Raw genomic sequence first — 21316 nt, 5'->3', positions numbered from 1 at the left:
TTAGCGTTTTGTTCTTTGCAATCTATTCTTTATCTTTTTGCTTCCGCTAACAAATTTGCAGAGAAAGTCGAAAAACGCTATTCACCCCCTCTAGTGAACGCACCGATCGTAACATTGTCTTCGCGGTGGTGGACGCACCTTCCGCCTACAATGTTACCAATTGTAAGATCGTAGATGCACTAGAGAGGAGTGAATAGTGCGTATGTCGTTTCTTATTCATTCGTTCTATCAGAAATACTTAGCAATGGAATTAGCAAATTAACACAGGAACTCACATATTTTTACTTGGTTCCTAACCCTCCAGGGTTAGTACATCCAAGGCTTTTATACGGGAGGCGTGATGAGCTAGGGTTTCTTGCATTTTTAATTGATTCATTTTTTGGGTTTTTGCATGAAAATAAATTGTGTAATGAATTAATTTGATCATATTTGTTTTATATTGCATTATCTGAAGCTTGATTATAATTTTCATGATTTAATGGCAAATTTTGCATTAATTGTTGTTAATTGATTGTAGGGCTCAAATTGGACCAAGATCGAGCTCAACCGCTATCAAATCGAGCCAAATTTGCTAAAAATTGATCAAGCCCACATGGAAAACATAACCTAGCTCAAGCTTGATCAAGATCCATCAATTTTTACAAATCCTAGGATGCCCTAAAACCCCAGATCAAGCTCCATCACAGGATAAATAATGGACGGCTCAGATCATTTGATTAATCAAAGGTATATAAAGCAAGCTTATATCGGATGAACAATGGTTGCGCCACTGTTCATCATCCCGAACACACTCCCCTGCTCATCGACGTACGCGCACGGACAACCCCTTCCTCCCAAACCTCTTCCATTGCGTTCCTTGATCCAAGAGGAGTCTGAAGCCGGTCCTTTGGGTGAAATCCATCAGCTGGAAAGCGCGCGACGGGGAGGGTTTCTCCGGCGAGCGCCACCTCTGTTCCTGCTTGTTCCGGCGTGCTACAGCACCATCCAATGCCGCGGTTCTTGGAGGGGTTCTCTGAGCCTATATCATCAGCTAAGCACTCGGAGCAAGGAGAAGAGACGGGTTCCAATTTTGCAGCTCCACATTTACTCGTGCAAGGCTCTGTTCAGTTCCGGGGATGGTTTCTTCGGGCTGTTCATGATGCTGGCAGCGAGCAAACACCTCCGGCGACCATCTTCAAGTTTTCAAGGGATTATTGAACCCACATTGTGGGATTTAACAACTTGTTTGACACCAAGTTGAGAGAAATCAGTGAAAAGAGGAGAAGAGGATGAGTTTATGTTTTGTTCAAGCTATTTCTGCAAAATTTGATTCATGTTTCTGTTTGTGATACATTATCAGTCAACGAACTTGATAGTTTTCCCGTTGGTTAAATTCCTGTTGATAGCTTAGTTGTCTAGGATTTAATCTAGTGCCATTAGTTTGCATTTCGTGTTCATTCCTGCATTTCATTTCTGATTTTCGATTTCTGATTACTGAATCTGAACTTCATTTTTTTTAGCTTTGTTAATCAGTTCTACGAATCCTAAATTCATTTCATGTGTTTAATTTCTCTTGTTAGTCAAGTTTGATAGGTTTAGTCTAATGTTATTTAGCTGTGATTCTCTGATTTAAGCTTGCAATTTGAATTTTCACCTCTGAAACTCTAAAAATTGTTACTGTTGCATGCCATTTTCACTGTTCAATGCCAGTTTGTGTTCAGTGATTGAGGATTGGGTGATGTTAGCCAGTGATTGCATTTGCACTTACTTGTTATTTTGCATGGAATGTTAAGGTTGAATTGCTGATTTGATACTCTCATTGAATTCAGGGATCTTCCATTTGGGTTTTATGGTCTTTAGCATTGAATTTAAGTTTAATAGACAGTGGTAAGATTCTGAGTTTTCACAAGCTTAGGAAACTGAATTGCACATTTCATGAATAGTTCTATCCCATTAGATTCTAACTAGTATAGGTTTTATACTTTTATTTGAGTTGAATTGCATTTTTTAGGTTCGCTTTGATATGTTGTTTCAATAGTCTCATATCTAGATTAGACTTGCATTCTTCATTCATTTGTTTGCTAATTTGAATTACATTTCAATCCAAAATCCCAAAAACCATTTACATTCAAAAAATCCAAAAAGAACGACACATAAGCTCAAATTAAATGATTTTCTATTAGCCCTTGAAAAAATACGACTCAAGGCCCCTATACTACATTTGTTTAAATTAATTGTGGGTTTATAAAATTTTAAATCAATTTACAACCCTAATTGTGACATATCAAATCTAGAGTTGTCAAGGCGCCCGTCTACTAGTGGTCTCCTTTTCGAACCTTGTTCAGAGGTGGAGAAACCTGTCTTACAGTCCAAATAATAATAACAATAGCACAAAGTAAGACAAGTAAAAGAAATAATGAATCAAACACTTAGTCGCCGACCTGAAAGTTTTGAGCGCCGCACACTCTTTCTGGATCTTCCCCGGTTGTAAGCGTTTGACCCCGTTCGCGTTCAGTAGCACCACTAGTCGAAGAGGATTACTTTGAGAAGTTAGTTCTGGTTGTGCATGTTCATCCTCCTTATATAGCCTCTTCCAGGCGACTGGAAACCTTATCCAGGTGACTAGATAAGATTTGATTCGATCTGATATTCTCGATCTTATCTGGGCTGAGTCTTTCCGATCGAGTCGCCTGGACCATCTAGGCCCCTAGATTCTGAATAGAGTCGCTTGGATCCAGTTGATGCATGTTTGACCTGAGTTGACCCCAAGCTTGATTCAACTGCCTCTATTTGTTTCACTTATGCTTTCTCCATCTTGCTTCTAGCTCCTAGTTCCTGCAAGACAAGCATACAATACGCAAACAATCTAAGTTTTACCCTGTGGGTCTAACTTTTTGATGCCTACTATTCTCACACTAGGAACACGCCCTTACCCACTCCACTCAGGAGAATTCCTATTTTGCCAGACTTGTTGGACTTCCCGCTTAGCCATGATTCTCGGCCCTTAGGATTTGCTGCTAGGCTACCGATCTACTTAACTGCCTAGACCTGCACCAAGCATCTAGTCATCCTGACCTGCTTGGATTTTTGTCATGCTTCTCAGTCCTCCTAACACTACCTAGACTTGCACCTAGTGCACTTGACCTTGCTAAGACTTCTACCTGATCCTCCAAACCAGGACTTACCTTTGCCTAGTCTACAACTAGGACTTTCCCTACCTAGCTTCACTCACCAGGACTTCCACTACCTAGTCTAACCGACTAGGACTTCTCGCTAGTCATCTGGTCTAACTGACCTGACTAGACTTCACTCACATCCAAATATTAGATCCTATTTGGATTAACCCTTAGTCAAACTGACCAGACCTAGGTATATTGTCAAACATCAAAACTTTAGGGCTAGACCTAGTGCACCTTACACCAACAATAGAGTGTGGGATTGTGCCTCAGTATACCATACCTGGTACTCCCAGTCAGAATGGTGTAGCAGAGCGTCGTAATCACACTCTAAAAGATATGGTAAGAAGTATGATGACTTTCACTTCTTTACCTGAATTTTTATGAGGTGAGACACTCAAAACTGCAGTTTACTTACTTAACAGAGTACCAAGTAAGACAGTAAACAAAACTTCATTCAAGATGTGGGCGGGTAGAAAGCCTAGTATTAGACATTTACATGTCTGGGGTTGTCCAGCTGAGGCTAGACCTTACAAGCCTAATGAAAAGAAACTAGACTCAAGAACTGTGGGCTATAATTTTGTGGGTTACTCTAAAAAGTCTAGAATGTATAAATTTTATGATCCCTCTTACTGATCCTTCTTCGAAACGGGAAATGACAAATTCATTGAGGACAGTGGGAGTAATAAAGTTAGGAAAATAATTTTTTGAGGAAAGCATAAGCAATCCTCCTTAGTCACTACTAGTGCAATAAGTAGCGGTATGATTACCATATCACACATTATGAATATTGCACATCTAGAGAGAATAGTGAATCAAGATATTCCCATGACATCTCTAATGCAGTTGGAAAATCACTCCACTCAAATTGAGATATTGTCGCATATTGATGAGCAAATACCTCAACCACCTCAGAACAAGTGCCTTTAAGGCTATCTACGAGGGAACGGCGATTCACGATGTCTCATGATTATGTTTATCCCCAAGAGGATGAGTTTGACATTGGGTTGGAAAGTGAACCTATATCTTTCCAAAAAGTCAAATAATATCCTGATCCTAAAAGGTGGATTAATGTCATGCAAGAAGAGTTGAAGCCTATGACAAATAATGACGTTTGAGAATTTGTCAAATTGTCCAAAGGTATGAAACTCGTTGGATATAAGTGGATATTTAAAATCAAGCGGGATTCAAGGGGCAATGTCAAAAAGTATAAGATTTGTCTTATTGCCAAGAGATTCACTCAAAAATAAAATATTGATTACAAGGAGACTTTCTCACCTATGTCGATGAAAGACTCTCTTAGGGTAATTATAATATACTAGAAAATAAGGGGTTAATTAAAAATAAATTAACCTAAATTGTTGGGGTTTAAGGGAGGATTAAGAAAGTCATTTAAGATGTTAATTAAATTAACTCTAACGTCGATTTTAAAAAAGCACTGGCGACCAGGGTTTGGATCGGTTGGGGACTACTCTCGCCGGAGGGGGCTGGAATTCTGTGAGGGGAGACGATTTAAGGGGCGTGATCTGGAAGAGGAGGCGATCGGTAATGGAAAATTTGAGCTAGGTTTTGTTGTGTGGTTTCTTGAGTGGGATCTCATTAGGATTTCCTTGAATCTTCTTTGATTTCTGATCGACCTTCTTCTCCACAGCTCGGTGGATCTTGAATCAGAGGTTTTCGTTGGGTTTCGGCCACAAGGATGAAGAAGGGGAATCAAAGCCTAGTTAAATTAGGGCATAATCGGATTTGAGGTGAGTTTATCTTCTTGAATCCAATCGATTTTGATGGTGAATTCTTGTAAGCCGTTTGGTTGATGAACCTTGCTCTGATTAGCTTGATTCTCTAGATCGATAGAGAAGAGTGGAGCTAGGGCATGATTAGCTGATCTTGAGGTGAGTTCTTGTCTTAAATCTGATGTTGCTATGTGTGAATTCGGTTGGATGCATTGATCGAAACTTCTTGGATTTGAGGTGAGTTCTTGTCTTAAATCTGATCTTAAAACAAGTTTGAGAATTGAATTCTCAGAATGAGAGAAATAAAATATGGTTAGACCAGAAAAAGGATAATATGATGGAATTCATCTCGAGAAGACGAAATGAAGGAAACTGATTTCGTTCAAATCAGAGGTCGTTTGGTTAGTGAACCAAATGATTCGATTTTAAATCAAAATTGAACCAACTTGGTTTGGCTCATGATGGAAGAGATTTTGATAAAACGGATGTGATGAGAAGCTTCGTCTTGTGAAGACGAAACGAACAAAATTGATTTGGGTCAAATTGGAGTTCGTTTGGTTAGTGAACCAAGCGAGTTAATTTTGAACTCGGTTTGGTTCGATTCGCTACAGTGTTGAACCTGATTTAGGATTTTGGTTTCCGATTTTCCCCACTCTTTTGCACGATTTTCGAAGTCATCTAGACGAGAGCTTGGCGTGGATCACCAGAGCTTGGCGTGGATCACCAGTAGAGGTGAGACTCCAACAAGGACCGCTCGATTGATACCAATTCTGCTCAAACATCATCAAAAAGGTGCGCACAGAATTATTTAATTCTCTGTAAATTTTAATTGTGCACGTAGAATAATTTACTATTATGCAAATTTTAATTTCCTATCATGTCTTGTACACTGTTTATTTCTGCTTAGCATGCGTATGTTGTGATAATAATTAGTTTAATTATCTGTTTATTTCCGCTGTGCACGTTTGCGAAACGTGTAAACACGCGCATTGCATCGGGATGATCCCAACACCAATCGCTACCCAGTTTTCCCAGATCGCGAGATGAGCTCTCTGTTCTCCCTTTCTTCTCTGCCGACGCTGAGTGGTGGAGTTGTCCAACGCCGGTGCTAGAGTTGAAAAAGCGCTGGCGACCAGGGTTTGGATCAGTTGGGGACTACTCTCGCCGGAGGGGGCTAGAATTCCATGAGGGGAGGTGAATCAAGGGGCGTGATCTGGAAGAGGAGGCGATCGGTAAAGGGAAATTTGAGCTAAGTTTTGTTGTGTGGTTTCTCGAGTGGGATCTCATTAGGATTTCCTTGAATCTTCTTTGATTTTTGATTGGTCTTCTTCTCCATGATGGGAAAGTCTTGAAAAACCGTTCCGGTGAATTCTTGCAGAACAAAAATTTTCTGGAAACGATTTCAAGTTGCCCTCATAGTTAATCAAACCAAGGTTTGATCAACGCATTTAGATCATTGGGCTCTTGTGTTTGGTTTACAGGATCCTTGTGTTTGGTTTACATGAGATAAAAAGGAATAATTTAATTATAGCGGAAACATTAAATTATACCTCTTCTTTACGGGATGTCTAGAAGGAGTTGAAGACCTCTCGATCTTCTGCTGTATTCCTCTCCTCTTCTCGAACGTTGTGTGGGCAACGATCCTTCGAGATGATTCCACCAAGTCTCTTTACTCCGATGGCAAGCAAGCAATGAACCAACCCTTCCTTTCTTTCTCTTTTGCTTCTCCTTCTTCCTTCTCCTTGGCCGCCGGCCCTAAGGGGAAAATGGCCGCCGGCCCTAGAAGAGCTAGAAGAGGAGAAGAGGAGCCGGCCCTAGGGGAGTAAGGGAAGAAGAACTCCTAGGAGCCGCCGGCCCTAAAGAGAATAAGAATAGAAGAGGAGGAGGGAAGCCGACCCTTCACAAGGAGGGAAGGTATGTGGCCGGCCCTAGCACAAGGAGGGGAGAAAAATTTTGCTAAGAAGTTGTGATTTTTTCCTTTGCAAGCCTCCTCTTTTATAGCTTAGCCATCTCACAAAATTTGGTATGATTATAATCAAATCAAATCTTCTTATCCAGATTTGATTAGAAAAATCATAACCAATTTTGTCTGCGGAAGAGATAAAATTATGATTCTAATCAAATCAAATCTCATCCAGATTTGATTCTAAAAATCATAATTAATTTTGTCTGCGGAAGAAATAAAATTATGATTCTAATCAAATCAAATCTCATCCAGATTTGATTAGAAAAATCATAATTAATTTTCTCTGCGGAAGAAAATTAATAATTTCGTAACGAAAATTTTAATCGAAATTTCTTAACAGAATTTTTCTCTCCGAAAAAATAATTTCAGAAATTCTTAAAATTTCCTATCCGAAATTTCATATAATTTTCTTAGGTGGATACGAGGTTTTATCCAGAGGCTACAGTAGGGACCTAGAGGAGAAATTGGTTTTGGCCTCCTGATGGACTTGGGCTTCCTGTGTTCTCCCTGAACACCCAACTCAAGTCCATCAATAATAACTCATTCCACTAGAGAGTTATTATTGCACTACCGCACCAATCCCATATTATAGTATGGGCTCCTTCTTACTATAAGTACATTAATCTCCCTGTGTTTAAGATATCGTATGTCCGTTAATTAAATGAGTTACTGACAACTCGAATTTAATTAACTTCTGATTCAAGAGTAGTACCACTCATCCTTTGTTATCATGCGGATCTAAGTCCACCTGCAGGGTTTACATGATAATCCTTTATGAGCTCCTCAAGGGGACATCATCAGCCTAGATTATAGGACACAGTTTCCTTCTATAATCAACAACACACCATGTACATAATACTACTTCCCAACTCATCGGGCCTTTTGATCTATCGCTCTAAATCTCACCCTTTGATGAATCAAAGAAGTATATACTAAGTACATGTGCTTGTTATTATATAGGGATTAAGAGCATGTACATCATAGTAACAGAGGTTTAGTTCGATTATATAGTCAGTATAAATCGAACAATCCTCAGATGGTCCTGCTCAATACACACTGAGTGTACTAGTGTAATTCTATAGTCAAGACAGACTAAGACCAAATTACACTACAACCAGTCCAATGGTTTGTCCAATCCATCTTGGTTGTGAACACTGTTTATAATCTATAAGGAACTGATAACATGGTCTTCTGTGTGTGACTCCGCACACCATGTTTATCTACAATATAGATTAAATGGACACTTGCATAAAAACTAAATGCAAACATTGACCAAAAGTAATTCTCATTTCAGAATGTTTATTTACATAGATAGCTAGGATTCTGGTATACATCCCAACAATCTCCCACTTATACTAGAAGACTACGCTGTCTCATATGCTGCCATACATCTGATCCCCATCCCCTCCACATGCCGATCAAAAGCTCTCGCCGGAAGGGCCTTCGTGAAAGGGTCTGCCAGGTTATCCTCTGATGCAATCTTGACCACAGCGACTTCTCCCCGTTTGACGATGTCTCGTATCAGGTGGTACTTGCGCTCAATGTGTTTACTTGCCTTATGGGCTCGTGGTTCCTTCGAGTTTGCAACTGCACCACTGTTATCACAATAAATTGTGATAGTCTTGGGCAAACCAGGAATCACATCTAAGTCCATCAAGAAGTTCCTGAGCCATACAGCTTCTTTGGCCGCCTCAGATGCTGCCACATACTCAGCTTCCATGGTAGAGTCTGAAATGCATTTCTGCTTTATACTCCTCCATGTTATGGCTCCACCTCCCAATGTAAACACATAACCTGATGTAGACTTACTTTTATCCCTATCCGATTGGAAGTCAGAGTCCGTGTAACCCACAGGGATTAAATTATCTGCCCGGTAAACTAGCATATAATTCCTAGTCCTTCTCAGGTACTTCAATATATGCTTTACCGCAGTCCAATGTCCCTGTCCTGGATTACTTTGATATCTGCTAACCATGCCCACGGCAAAGCAGATATCCGGTCTCGTGCATAGCATCGCATACATTAGGCTTCCTACTGCTGAGGCATAAGGAACCGCCTTCATGTCCTCTATCTCCTTTGGTGTCTTAGGACACATCTCCTTAGATAGAGGAACTCCATGCCTAAAAGGTAGAAAACCTTTCTTGGAGTTTTGCATGCTAAAACGAGCTAGGATAGTATCGATATAGGAAGCTTGGGATAAGCACAACATCCTTTTCTTGCGATCCCTTATAACTTTGATCCCAAGAATATGTGCGCATTCTCCTAAGTCCTTCATATCGAACTGCTTGGACAACCATACCTTTACGTCTGATAATATTTTAACATTGTTGCCAATGAGTAAAATATCATCTACGTACAGTACAAGAAATACCACCACGTTTCCGTCACACTTCTTGTATACACAAGACTCATCCGGACATTGAATAAATCCATATGACTGGATTACTTCATCAAACCGGATGTTCCAAGACCTTGAAGCTTGCTTCAGTCCATAAATGGACCGATTAAGCTTGCATACAAGATGCTCTTTGCCCTTTGCAATGAATCCCTCTGGTTGCTGCATATAGATGTTTTCTTCAAGACTTCCTTTAAGGAAAGCTGTCTTGACATCTATTTGCCAAACCTCATAGTCCATATGAGCAGCAATAGATAAAAGAATCCTTATAGACTTAAGCATGGCTACCGGTGAAAAAGTTTCCTCATAATCAATTCACTCTTTCTGAGTATACTCTTTCACAACAAGCCTTGCTTTGAAGGTTTCCACCTTCCCGTCTATTCCTCTTTTTTCTTTTGTAGACCCATTTACATCCAATGGCTTTTACACCATTTGGTGGTTCTACAAGCTCTCAGACTTGATTAGAATCCATAGATTCTATTTCAGAATTCATTGCACTTTGCCAAGATGCTGCATCTTTATCTTGGAGTGCTTCGTCATAAGTCCAGGGATCAGCTTCATGTTCACCAGGGACCAAGTCCGAGGACTCTCCCAAAACATGAATCTATCAGGTTGTCTAACAACCCTCCCACTACGACGAGGCACTACCTGTTCTTGTGCATTCTCTGTGACACGCGGTGCAGTTACTTGTGGTATCTCATCTTGCACTATTGGTACTGAAGTGGATGTGTCTCCTCTAATTTCTTCAAGAACAATCTTACTTGTGGGCTTGTGGTTCATTACATAGTCTTCCTCTAAAAATCAGTCATTCGTGCTAACGATGACCTTCTGATCTTTAGGACTATAGAACAAACCACCCTTCGTTTCTCTAGGATAGCTCACAAACAAGCAAACTTCTGAACGTGGTTCCAACTTATCAGCGTGTCCCTTCAGCACATGTGCTGGACTATCCCAAATCCGAATGTGTACTAGGCTTATGCCCAATCAACAATTCTATGGGAGTAGAAGGTACTGATTTAGAAGTTACCAAGTTTAGAATGTACGCCGTCGTTTCCAGAGCATGTCCCCAAAACGAAGTTGGTAATTCTTAATAACTCATCATTGATCTAATTATTTCCATAAGAGTCCTATTCCTTCGCTCTGCCACACCATTCTGTTGGGGTGTACCAGGTGCAGACAATTGGGATTGAATCCCAGCCTCTGATAAGTAACTCCTAAACTCTCCCAAGAGGTATTCTCCACCACGATCAAACCGTAGTGTCTTGATACTTTTATCTTGATGTTTCTCCATATCAGTCTTGTATTCTTTGAACTCATCAAAGCACTAGACTTATGGTGCATCAAGTAAATGTATCTATATTTCGAATAGTCGTCTATAAAAGAGATGAAATATTCGAAACCACCTCTTGCCTGGATAGTCATAGGTCCTCACAAATCAGAATGAACCAATTCCAACACTTCTTTGGCTCTATACCCCTTTGCCTTAAAAGGCCTGTTGGTCATTTTTCCTTCTAAGTAGGATTCGCAGGTTGGAATATTTTCCACCACCAGTGAACCTAAAGGTCCATCGGCTATTAACCTTTGAATTCTACTTAAGTTAATATGACCTAACCTTAGATGCCAAAGATATGTTTGGTTCACTTGCGAAGGTTCTTTTCTCTTATTAAAATTAGAAGATGTGTTATTAATTTCCATTTATTGCATCGTGGGAGTTATTTGATTAAGAGTATAATTGTCAACCAACGTACCAGAATAGATATTAACCTTGTTTTTCTTGATAACAACTTTGTTACCAAAAGAAACGAAATATCCATCCTTAAATAATTTAGAAACTGAAATTAAATTCTTTCTAAAATATGGTACGTAAAGACAATTCCTCATAATCAAAGTTTTATTTTTCTCAGAAGATAAATAAATATCTCCCACTGCAATAGCTGCCACTTTCGTAGCATTGCCCATGTAGACGGTAATCTTTCCTTCACTTAGTTGTTGGGTTTACTGAAAAGCACTTGCCCTGCAAAGAATTGCAGGCATGATTAGTGGCTTTCGTATCTATACACCAAGTAGATAACACCACTAAACATATTTCAACTACTAATGAATAAGATATACCTCTATTGTTCTCCTTTCTAAGAGGTCAATCTACTTTCAAATGTCCATACTGCTTGGCTACCTGCCTGGCTGCCTGATTCTGGTGTCCGAAGAGTTCTTGAGAGATTCATGTCATAGGGAGTAGGTATGGCCTGATGCTGATGTTGCAGTACATTTGACATAGAAGTCAAAATGTAACATCGCACCATCTCATCTGCCTTAACCCATTTCCTATGTCTTTCTTTCTCCTCTTCGGTAGCATCTATTTAGGCACGCTAGGACAGACCTCGTGAAGTACAAACTTGTACTCCTCAGCAGTTAAGACAATGTCCAAGTTGCTATTTCCAATCTATATAGTTAGGACCAGTAAGTTTTTATTTTCTTTGAGTATAACGGCTAGTGGGTTGAAAGCCATTCTGAAAGTCTTGAGAATCACAAAAGTGAGATTTGGTCAAAACTTTAGAACTTTAAAATTATATTGATTCCTCAAACAATATAATTTAAATTCACCAACACCTCAAACACCGGGAATTTAGTAAGCCACGATCGTGTGGACGTTTACTAATTCAAGCATTTGTAAGAGGAGGTTTTACCCATTAATTTTACTATCTTGTCAACTTAACTTTATGACAAGTAAAATTAATAGTTGGTTTATCTTTGGCCACACAAAATAATAGCAGTGACTCCGATGGGGAGGATACTATTATATGTGTTCTAAGTGTTCACCATTACTTGACACTAAGGTAATTATTTAGGATTGTGTCCCTTCAGATGGAGAAGATCACACGCACTTAAATAATTTCCTATAGTCATCCTCTAAGGAAGTTTGATCCAGTGATCCGCAAACAAACTCATCCGATGGGGAGGAAGGCACTCAGAGCCAACACGTAAGTTTGAATGCATCACTATCAAACCAGTAATGGAGGCCGCGGGATTAAAAAAATCCCTCTCCCACTTAGTTATTTGGTTTTGAGGAATTTTAATTATGTATGCATATTTAATTATTCCAAAATTGGTTTCCAGGCCGTGGCGAGGCACATTGGCCTTCTTGGTTATTGGAGCATCAACCACTTTCTAAGACAAAACCAACTGAGGACATCATTAAATTATGCATTCATAATTTCCCACTAAAACCCTTAGGTATTTTAATTATGTATACATATTAACTTATTCAAAGAAATTGGTTTCCAGGCCGTGGCGAGGCACATCGGCCTTCTTGGTTATTGGAGCATCAACCACTTTCTAAGACAAAACCAATTTTAAGAACTTGTTAATAATGTACCCATAATGTCCCTCTAGACAAATCCTTAGGGGTTTTACCTATGTAATTCTATGCATAAAAGAAATAATATGCAATTACATAAACATAAGGGATATAATAAAAAATAGCATAAAGAATAAGCAATAAAAATATGAAAAAATAATTTTCCAACTATTATGGCCTTTTTCAATATCCGTCGTTCTTCAAGAAGCCTCCCTTTGACGTAGTCGCGTCTTCCTTGTTCCGCTGCGCATCCGGTTCTCACCACGCAAGAAGAAGTCGCAACAATTATAGAAAAATTTTACATCTTTTCGATCCTATACTCCACAAAGGAGTTTACAAAAATTCTAGATCGAACAGTAAAATAAATCTATACAGCGTCCCGCTGTGCTTAAATTATTACAACAAAATACAACCTCGACAAACCCGAGGGATCCAAACACACACATCACATCATAAAATTTTCTAGGCCATAATAGTTGGAACCTAGGATGCCTGCAACCAAAGAGTTATTCTACTGCACATCCTACTATTATTTTGCCTAATGTATCGTCTCCGCGTCAGGCGTGACCAATATGTGGGGTTGAGATGTACTGATGCAGCATATTCCTAGCCGTGTAGGTAGGCGGGTCCCCATCCGATCTCCTTATGTGTTTTGTGGCGGAAGAGATCAATAGGAAGTCTTTTCTTCGAGGTGGGACCAGGCCGCTACACCTAGGTGCTAGCCCATGTTGTGACGATCGAGCCTTGAGGTCGGCGTGCGAGGTGACAGTCTGATCTAGAGGTTGGCTGGTGATGTGGCGACCTGGTCATGAAGTCGGCTTATGATGCGGCGACCTGATCGTGAGGTCGGCTTATGCTACGGCGACCTGGTCATGAGGTCGGCCGTTGGGTGTAGTTTTACTTCCCTGATAGTTGCAGGGCATCAGGTGCCGAGGTCTGAAGGAGCTCGGCTGGTGTAATGGCCCTACTTCTGTCCTGGCTGGTTGGTGGGCTAGGAAGTTTTGCGGCATACTTGGCTCGTACAATTGTTTTATAAAAGTGCATGTAAAAACTGAAACCAAACACACAGAGCCCTAACCAATGCTCTGATACCATTGATGGGAAAGTCTTGAAAAACCGTTCCGGTGAATTCTTGCAGAACAAAAATTTTTCTGGAAACGATTTCAAGTTGCCCTCATAGTTAATCAAACCAAGGTTTGATCAACGCATTTAGATCATTGGGCTCTTGTGTTTGGTTTACAGGATCCGAGATAAAAGGAATAATTTAATTATAGCGGAAACATTAAATTATACCTCTTCTTTACGGGATGTCTAGAAGGAGTTGAAGACCTCTCGATCTTCTGCTGTATTCCTCTCCTCTTCTCGAACGTTGTGTGGGCAACGATCCTTCGAGATGATTCCACCAAGTCTCTTTACTCCGATGGCAAGCAAGCAATGAACCAACCCTTCCTTTCTTTCTCTTTTGCTTCTCCTTCTTCCTTCTTGTTGGCCGCCGGCCCTAAGGGGGAAAATTGGATTGCCCGGCCACTAGAAGAGCTAGAAGAGGAGAAGAGGAGCCGGCCCTAGGGGAGTAAGGGAAGAAGAACTCCTAGGAGCCGCCGGCCCTAAAGAGAATAAGAATAGAAGAGGAGGAGGGAAGCCGACCCTTCACAAGGAGGGAAGGTATGTGGCCGGCCCTAGCACAAGGAGGGGAGAAAAATTTTGAAGTTGTGATTTTCCCTTTGCAAGCCTCCTCTTTTATAGCTTAGCCATCTCACAAAATTTGGTATGATTATAATCAAATCAAATCTTCTTATCCAGATTTGATTAGAAAAATCATAACCAATTTTGTCTGCGGAAGAGATAAAATTATGATTCTAATCAAATCAAATCTCATCCAGATTTGATTAGAAAAATCATAATTAATTTTGTCTGCGGAAGAAATAAAATTATGATTCTAATCAAATCAAATCTCATCCAGATTTGATTAGAAAAATCATAATTAATTTTCTCTGCGGAAGAAAATTAATAATTTCGTAACGGAAATTTTAATCAGAATTTCTTAACAAAATTTTTCTCCAGAAAAAATAATTTCAGAAATTCTTAAAATTTCCTATCCGAAATTTCATATAATTTTCTTAGGTGGATACGAGGTTTTATCCAGAGGCTACAGCAGGGACCTAGAGGAGAAATTGGTTTTGGCCTCCTGATGGACTTGGGCTTCCTGTGTTCTCCCTGAACACCCAACTTCAAGCCCATCAATAATAACTCATTCCACTAGAGAGTTATTATTGCACTACCGCACCAATCCCATATTATAGTATGGGCTCCTTCTTACTATAAGTACATTAATCTCCCTGTGTTTAAGATATCGTATGTCCGTTAATTAAATGAGTTACTGACAACTCGAATTTAATTAACTTCTGATTCCGAGAGTAGTACCACTCATCCTTTGTTATCATGCGGATCTGAGTCCACCTGCAGGGTTTACATGATAATCCTTTATGAGCTCCTCAAGGGGACATCATCAGCCTAGATTATAGGACACAGTTTCCTTCTATAATCAACAACACACCATGTACATAATACTACTTCCCAACTCATCGGGCCTTTTGATCTATCGCTCTAAATCTCACCCTTTGATGAATCAAGGAAGTATATACTAAGTACATGTGCTTGTTATTATATAGGGATTAAGAGCATGTACATTCATAGCAACAGAGGTTTAGTTCGATTATATAGTCAGTATAAATCGAACAATCCTCAGATGGTCCTGCTCAATACACACTGAGTGTACTAGTGTAATTCTATAGTCAAGACAGACTAAGACCAAATTACACTACAACCAATCCAATGGTTTGTCCAATTCATCTTGGTTGTGAACACTGTTTGTAATCTATAAGGAACTGATAACATGGTCTTCTGTGTGTGACTCCGCACACCATGTTTATCTACAATATAGATTAAATGGACACTTGCATAAAAACTAAATGCAAACATTGACCAAATGTGATTCTTATTTCAGAATGTTTATTTACATAGATAGCTAGGATTCTGGTATACATCCCAACAACATGGGTGAGAGCATTTGTTGCGCCATGTTGGGTGCGACCAGGACTAGCTAGATAGCCCTTCTGAGATACACTGCCCGCTCCCCACTTGATTTTAGTAGTTAGTTGTTGGAGTCTATGCAGTATGTCCTGTTTGACACCTCAGTTCATTACACTGGGTGAGTGACTGGGGATGACGAGCGTAGACAGTGAATTTGCATATTGCATGTGATGTATGTTGCATATTTGCATGCATTTGTTGTTATATTTTGCTGCATTGTTGTTTACAGCATGTTTGTGTGTGACTGTTGCACTTGTTTGATATATTATTATTGCATTGTATGACATGACATGCACTGTATGAATTTACATGATTCCTATTATCTGTTGATTAGCATTTACCTTTTCCTTATATATCCATTATAGAGACTGTATACCTTTTGTTATCTCAGTTGATATCTTGTTATGCACTTCTATCTTGTATTCCACTGAGTATCTGATACTCACTACCCAGACCCTGGTGTTGTATTATTTTCTCCCCAGGTAGCAGATAGGAGGATAGTACTTGGGGCTTGGAGATCTATCAGGTTGTTTCCATCTCACAGCAGAGTATTTTATATGGTTTGGTTTGTATAGATTCTGTTGTGGTCAATATATGGACTGTATTTGTGGATTGGTAGACTTTCTGTGAGTATCAGAGTTTTGGACTTATACTCGTGGTTGTATTATTTTCTTAGATTTGTTATGTTTCTGTTGTGAATATTTTATATCTTGTGTGGATTCATCGTTTACATATTCTGGTTTTGTGTACATGTGTTAGTTTTATAGATTGTGATCGTGTGGGCCTTACTCATTTAGTTTAGTAGCTATTAATGTACTTGTGATGTATGTTTAGTAGACGTGTAGTCCTTATTGTGGCCATGTAGGCCTTTGTACACATGTATTCAAGAAAATGTTATTGTTACAGGGGAGATACTGTCAAAATTTTTCGGACGGTCGTCTCCTAGGACGTAACAGTAATCATGACACTTGTAACTCATTTTGGTTTAGAACTATATCAGATGAACGTAAAGACTGCATTTCTCAATAGAGATATTAAGGAGTCTATATATATGGTGCAATCGGAGAACTTTGAGTCAGAAGATTCAAAGCACCTAGTATGTAGATTAAAGAAGTCCATCTATAATTTAAAACAAACGTCTTGTCAATGGTACCGAAAATTTGATCAAGTAGTCATCTTATTTGGATTTAGAGAAAACCCTATTGATCAATGTATATATGTCAAGTTCAGTGGGAGCAAGTTTGTTATACTTGTTCTGTATATGGATGACATATTGCTTGCGAGCAATAATAAGGGGTTGTTATATGAAACCAAGTCATTTCTATCCAGTCATTTTGAAACGAAAGATATTAGTGAAACATCATTTGTATTAGGAATAAAGATATATCATGATTGTTCAAGAGGCATTCTTGGAGACTTTCACAGAAAGCCTATATTTAAAAGGTGCTTATAAGGTATGACATGCAAAACTGTGCACCTAATGACACACCAGTGTCTAGAGGTAGCAGATTCAATCTGCAGTAGTGTCCACGGCTTGAACTTGAAAGAAAAGAGATGGACTAACTCCCTTATGCGTCAGCTGTGGGAAGTCTCATGTATGCACAAGTATATACACGACCAGATATAGCATTCATAGTGAGGATGTTAGACTATCTATATAAGTAATCCAGGACCATCACATTGGAAAGCGATAAAGAGAGTGATGCGATACTTATAAAGAACTAAAAGACATATGCTCACGTATCGGAGGTCAAATCACCTTGAGGTGATTGGATATTCAGACTTCGATTTTGTTGGATGCTTAGATAGCAGGAGGTTCACTTCAGGCTATAATTTCATGTTCTTTGGAGGGGCTATAAATTGGAAAAATATCAAATAGACGTTTGTAGCCACTTCTACTATGGAGGCAGAATTGATAGCATGCTACGAAGCATCCAATCGTAGAATTTGGTTGCGAAATTTCATCACAGCATTGCATATCGTTGATGGTATTGATAGGTCATTGAGGATCAACTGTGATAATAAAGCCGTGGAACTTTATGCCAAGAACAATCACAGTTCATCGAAGTCCAAGCACATCGACATTAAGTTTCTAGCGGTTAAAGAAAGAGTTCAGAATCGTCAGGTGATAATAAAGCACATCAGTACAGATTCTATGTTGACAGATCCACTCACCAAGGGCATGGTGCCTAAGGTGTTTCATGTGCATGTTGTGGATATGAGAGTTTTTCTTATGGAAAAAGAATTCATCTAGTGGGATATGTACATTTTATCACTCTATATTTATTAATAAAGATAAATATTTTATTTTGATTATTGTGCGTACTTAAAGTTTAAAATATTAATGGATATTTATATGTTTGTTTGACACTTTGAAATAAAGTATCATGATTTACTATTGCAGTTTAGCATTTGATGTTTGTAAATATAATATAGATTCCTTTTGGAATCATAAGGTTTGGATCATGATTTGCTATTGCAGTTTAGCATAAAGTATTTGTAAATATGATCAGACTCTTTTGGGTCATTAGGACCAATTGAAAATTAATATGTACTGATCACATTTCATGTAATTTTCGTACTATATATCCACATCTTAATCTATGTCATTGATGACATTGGTATTGTGATTAATGTTAGGGTTTGTTACAGGCATATATAGTAGTTATAACCTCTTTAATCTTATACCAATGAAGTTAATGGACCAGATTGTTTACAGGGGTATTTGGTACCCATAGAGTTTGATATCAACTAAAGTTATAATCGTATATCATATACACATTACATGTAGTCCAAGTGGGAGATTGTTGGATTTAATTTTTTAAAGTGAACTTAATTGTAATTTGTATATGCGGATACGAATCGAACTTATTTAAGTGATCTAACTAAGGTTTATCGGAGTTTTGGATTATCGGATGTGGATTAAATATGTAGAATCACATTAGTCTAATCCGTTATTATCTATGGGCTGATAATGGATCGGATTTCTATATACAGGGTTTGGTCCCTGAGGATTTAGGGTTTTAACTGACATTTTACCTTCGTTCCCCATTGACGAAGGTTTTACGGTACTGTCACTCTAATTCACTTGAAAGACCATCCTTTTGCTTTCACTTCATCTTCTTCCACAGGGATCAAGCAGTTGACATTGCATGACAAAGACAATGATTCTCTAAACAGGTTCCTTGTTGTTAGTTGTATATTTTTTATATGTTAAACCATGTTACGTTGAAATTAGATCCTGATTTTATTTGTATTTTCAATTATTCAAGTTCTTATTTGGTTTATAAAACTTATACGATTTAGGATTTATAAATTCTTTCATCTTCTCCCATAACAAAAATCCAAAAATCCTTTTCACCACCCAAAAAAAACTACATGATCTTTTATGTCTCAGTAATTATTCAAATCTCCAAGTTGTGAACAAAGAACAGTGTCCTCCAACAAACTCTAGAAGAAACCAACATCAAATTCACATTCCAAATTCCCCAGTGAGGCACTGAAGCAGGCTTCAGCAAGATCATCTGACAGTGACTTCATCAATGTCGGACAGCCATTGCCGTACTGTTCTGAACTCTCAAAGTTGTTCTTCTCATGCCATGCACCAACACACTCACTATCAATCGCCCAAGTCAAGGCTTCAATATCCCCAATCACATTCCAGTCGCTGCTATTTTCTGAAGTATCCAAGAAACCATCTTGAATGAACAGCGAAGGGTCAAAGACTGGCTTCTTCTCCATCGACAACCCTGGTGCTTTTGCCTCACTCAGCGGCATGTGGGTGCTCGGGTCGATCCCCCGCTCGCGGAGTTTCTTCTTGAGGCTCGTGTTCCACAGGTTCTTGATCTCGTTGTCCGTTCGTCCGGGCAAATGGGATGCAATCAGTGACCACCTGCACCGGCAATTGGAGCGAGCGAGCTCCATGTCAATTCAAGCTCAATTGAGAAAAAGGCTCGATCTTTCGGCATTTTCGATGGTGGTACCTGTTTCCGAGAACTTGGTGCAGGCTTACAATCAGGTCCTCTTCTTCCCGCGAGAGCTTGCCTCTTTTGAGGCCGGGCCTGAGGTAGTTGATCCACCGGCGCCGGCAACTCTTACCGCAGCGGCGAAGTCCTGTAGTGATCATGAAATAAAGGACTGAACGGGTCTGCATGTCGAAAAATATTTGCAACTAAACGAAGAAATATATAAGCAATGCCTGCTGATTTCGACACAGAGCTCCAGCAGCCAACTCCATGTGTGATGACATGAGCGTAAAGCTTCTCATCTTCTTCAGGAGACCACAAGCCCTTCTTCAGCTTCTCCTTGGAACAACAAGAATCCCTTCTCATTTCCCCCATTGAAGAGTAGAAACAAGAATCATGTGCTTGCTGAGCAGACCTTTGATACTCTTTCATTGGGATGGATCAGCATTTAAGGTGCGCAAAGTGGTAGGAAGACACAGGGAATGAATAAAGAATTCTGAAAAGAGGCAAGCAACAGTTGAGTTAGGAGTGGAGGGAACTTCAAGGATTCGGTTTGGTTGAGAGTTGATAGATATATTTTGATTTTTTTTTCCTTCACTAGAAGTAATGAGCATGAAGCTTCCTTGGCTTGCAGTTTTTCTCTAGAAAATTGAGGGGAGCAGAAATGAATGCAGACCTTTGCCCATGCATCTGGATCGATGTGTTTTTGACATTCTTTTCAGTACTGTTGTTGATGAATACTTTCCATGCCTTCGTCAAAACTTCAACAAATGTCGTCCAAGATCGATGCATCCTCCATAGCACGTACTCGAGTAACAACTCGTCTCTAGCTTGACTTTTTTTAGAACCTTGAAAGATCTCATGAACATCAGTCGCGTCGTCATCACAATTCTTACAAACTAATCCAACTTTCTTTGCTTAGTCAAGTATCTACTTTGAATCTTTTACTTTTTGTTTGATTCATGTATCTTAGTTGGTCAGCATGCCGACACTCCATGCAACAAGAACGAGACCAGAGCTGATAATTCACAGGGAATGATAAGATCAAGAAGAGCAGCTGAGAAGCTCCACTTGTCTGAAATCCATCCTTATTATTATTATATGCATCCATCAAACTCGACCAACCTACGACTAGTCAATCCGACAACAATCTCTGTTACTACTTCAATTAAAAATAACTTGAGGGTGTGGCAATTGGTGTGATCTGCATCCATGTTTTCAGTGTCTTTTCTGTCTCCAGTGTTGTGATACAGCTTCCGGAAAACCCCCCAAAAGGTGGATCTTATGCAGTAGCAAATGTCTGTAGCTCAGTGTTTGTGGTGATCTGTTTCGGATTCATTACTGAATGAAGAGGCAAGCTAATGCAATTAATCAGCTTCACAAACTAGAAGTTTCAGAAACTCAACTTCCTATGGCTTAACATAGTTCATACCGAACTGATTGATATGGCGGATCCTGAGTGGTCTTACGTGGTAGGAGAAGTCAAAAGTCAATATAATGTGGCAAGATAGGGTCAATGGACCAGCCCCTTTTGACCGGCCCAACCACAGCCACATTCGACCCCACTCCCACCAACCCGACCCAGCTTCCAGGGCCCTCTAACCGACCCAAAGGTCATTCTGTCAGCTCGGCCATTCCGCCACTCAACAGCTCTGTC

General features: G+C 39.5%; 1 protein-coding gene across 1 annotated transcript; it reads right to left on the bottom strand.

The window, feature by feature from the left end:
* Nucleotides 1-19144: 19144 nt before the first annotated feature.
* LOC141846968 (transcription factor MYB61-like) lies at nt 19145-20091 on the bottom strand. The gene is made up of 3 exons (XM_074734979.1): nt 19893-20091; nt 19678-19807; nt 19145-19586 (listed from the first exon to the last, which is right to left on the bottom strand). Exons 1-3 carry the CDS (start codon nt 20089-20091, stop codon nt 19145-19147), a joined length of 771 nt encoding a protein of 256 aa, XP_074591080.1.
* Between the last annotated feature and the right edge of the window lie 1225 nt (nt 20092-21316).

The sequence above is a fragment of the Curcuma longa genome, chromosome 16, assembly GCF_044706935.1.
Source record: "Curcuma longa cultivar G26 ecotype Majalengka, Jawa Barat chromosome 16, ITB_CL_G26_1.1, whole genome shotgun sequence".
NCBI lineage: Eukaryota > Viridiplantae > Streptophyta > Magnoliopsida > Zingiberales > Zingiberaceae > Curcuma > Curcuma longa.
Note: the sequence above shows the minus strand (reverse complement) of the source record. Positions and strands in the feature narration are given on the sequence as shown.

Bases quoted from the DNA above. Each gene is read 5' to 3' on its own strand.
- LOC141846968 (XM_074734979.1), bottom strand. From the start codon at position 20,091: ATGAAAGAGTATCAAAGGTCTGCTCAGCAAGCACATGATTCTTGTTTC. The intron at 19,808-19,892 runs GCATTGCTTATA...TGATCACTACAG, and splicing joins CTCTGTGTCGAAATCAGCAG to GACTTCGCCGCTGCGGTAAG. The intron at 19,587-19,677 runs GTACCACCATCG...TTGCCGGTGCAG, and splicing joins CACCAAGTTCTCGGAAACAG to GTGGTCACTGATTGCATCCC.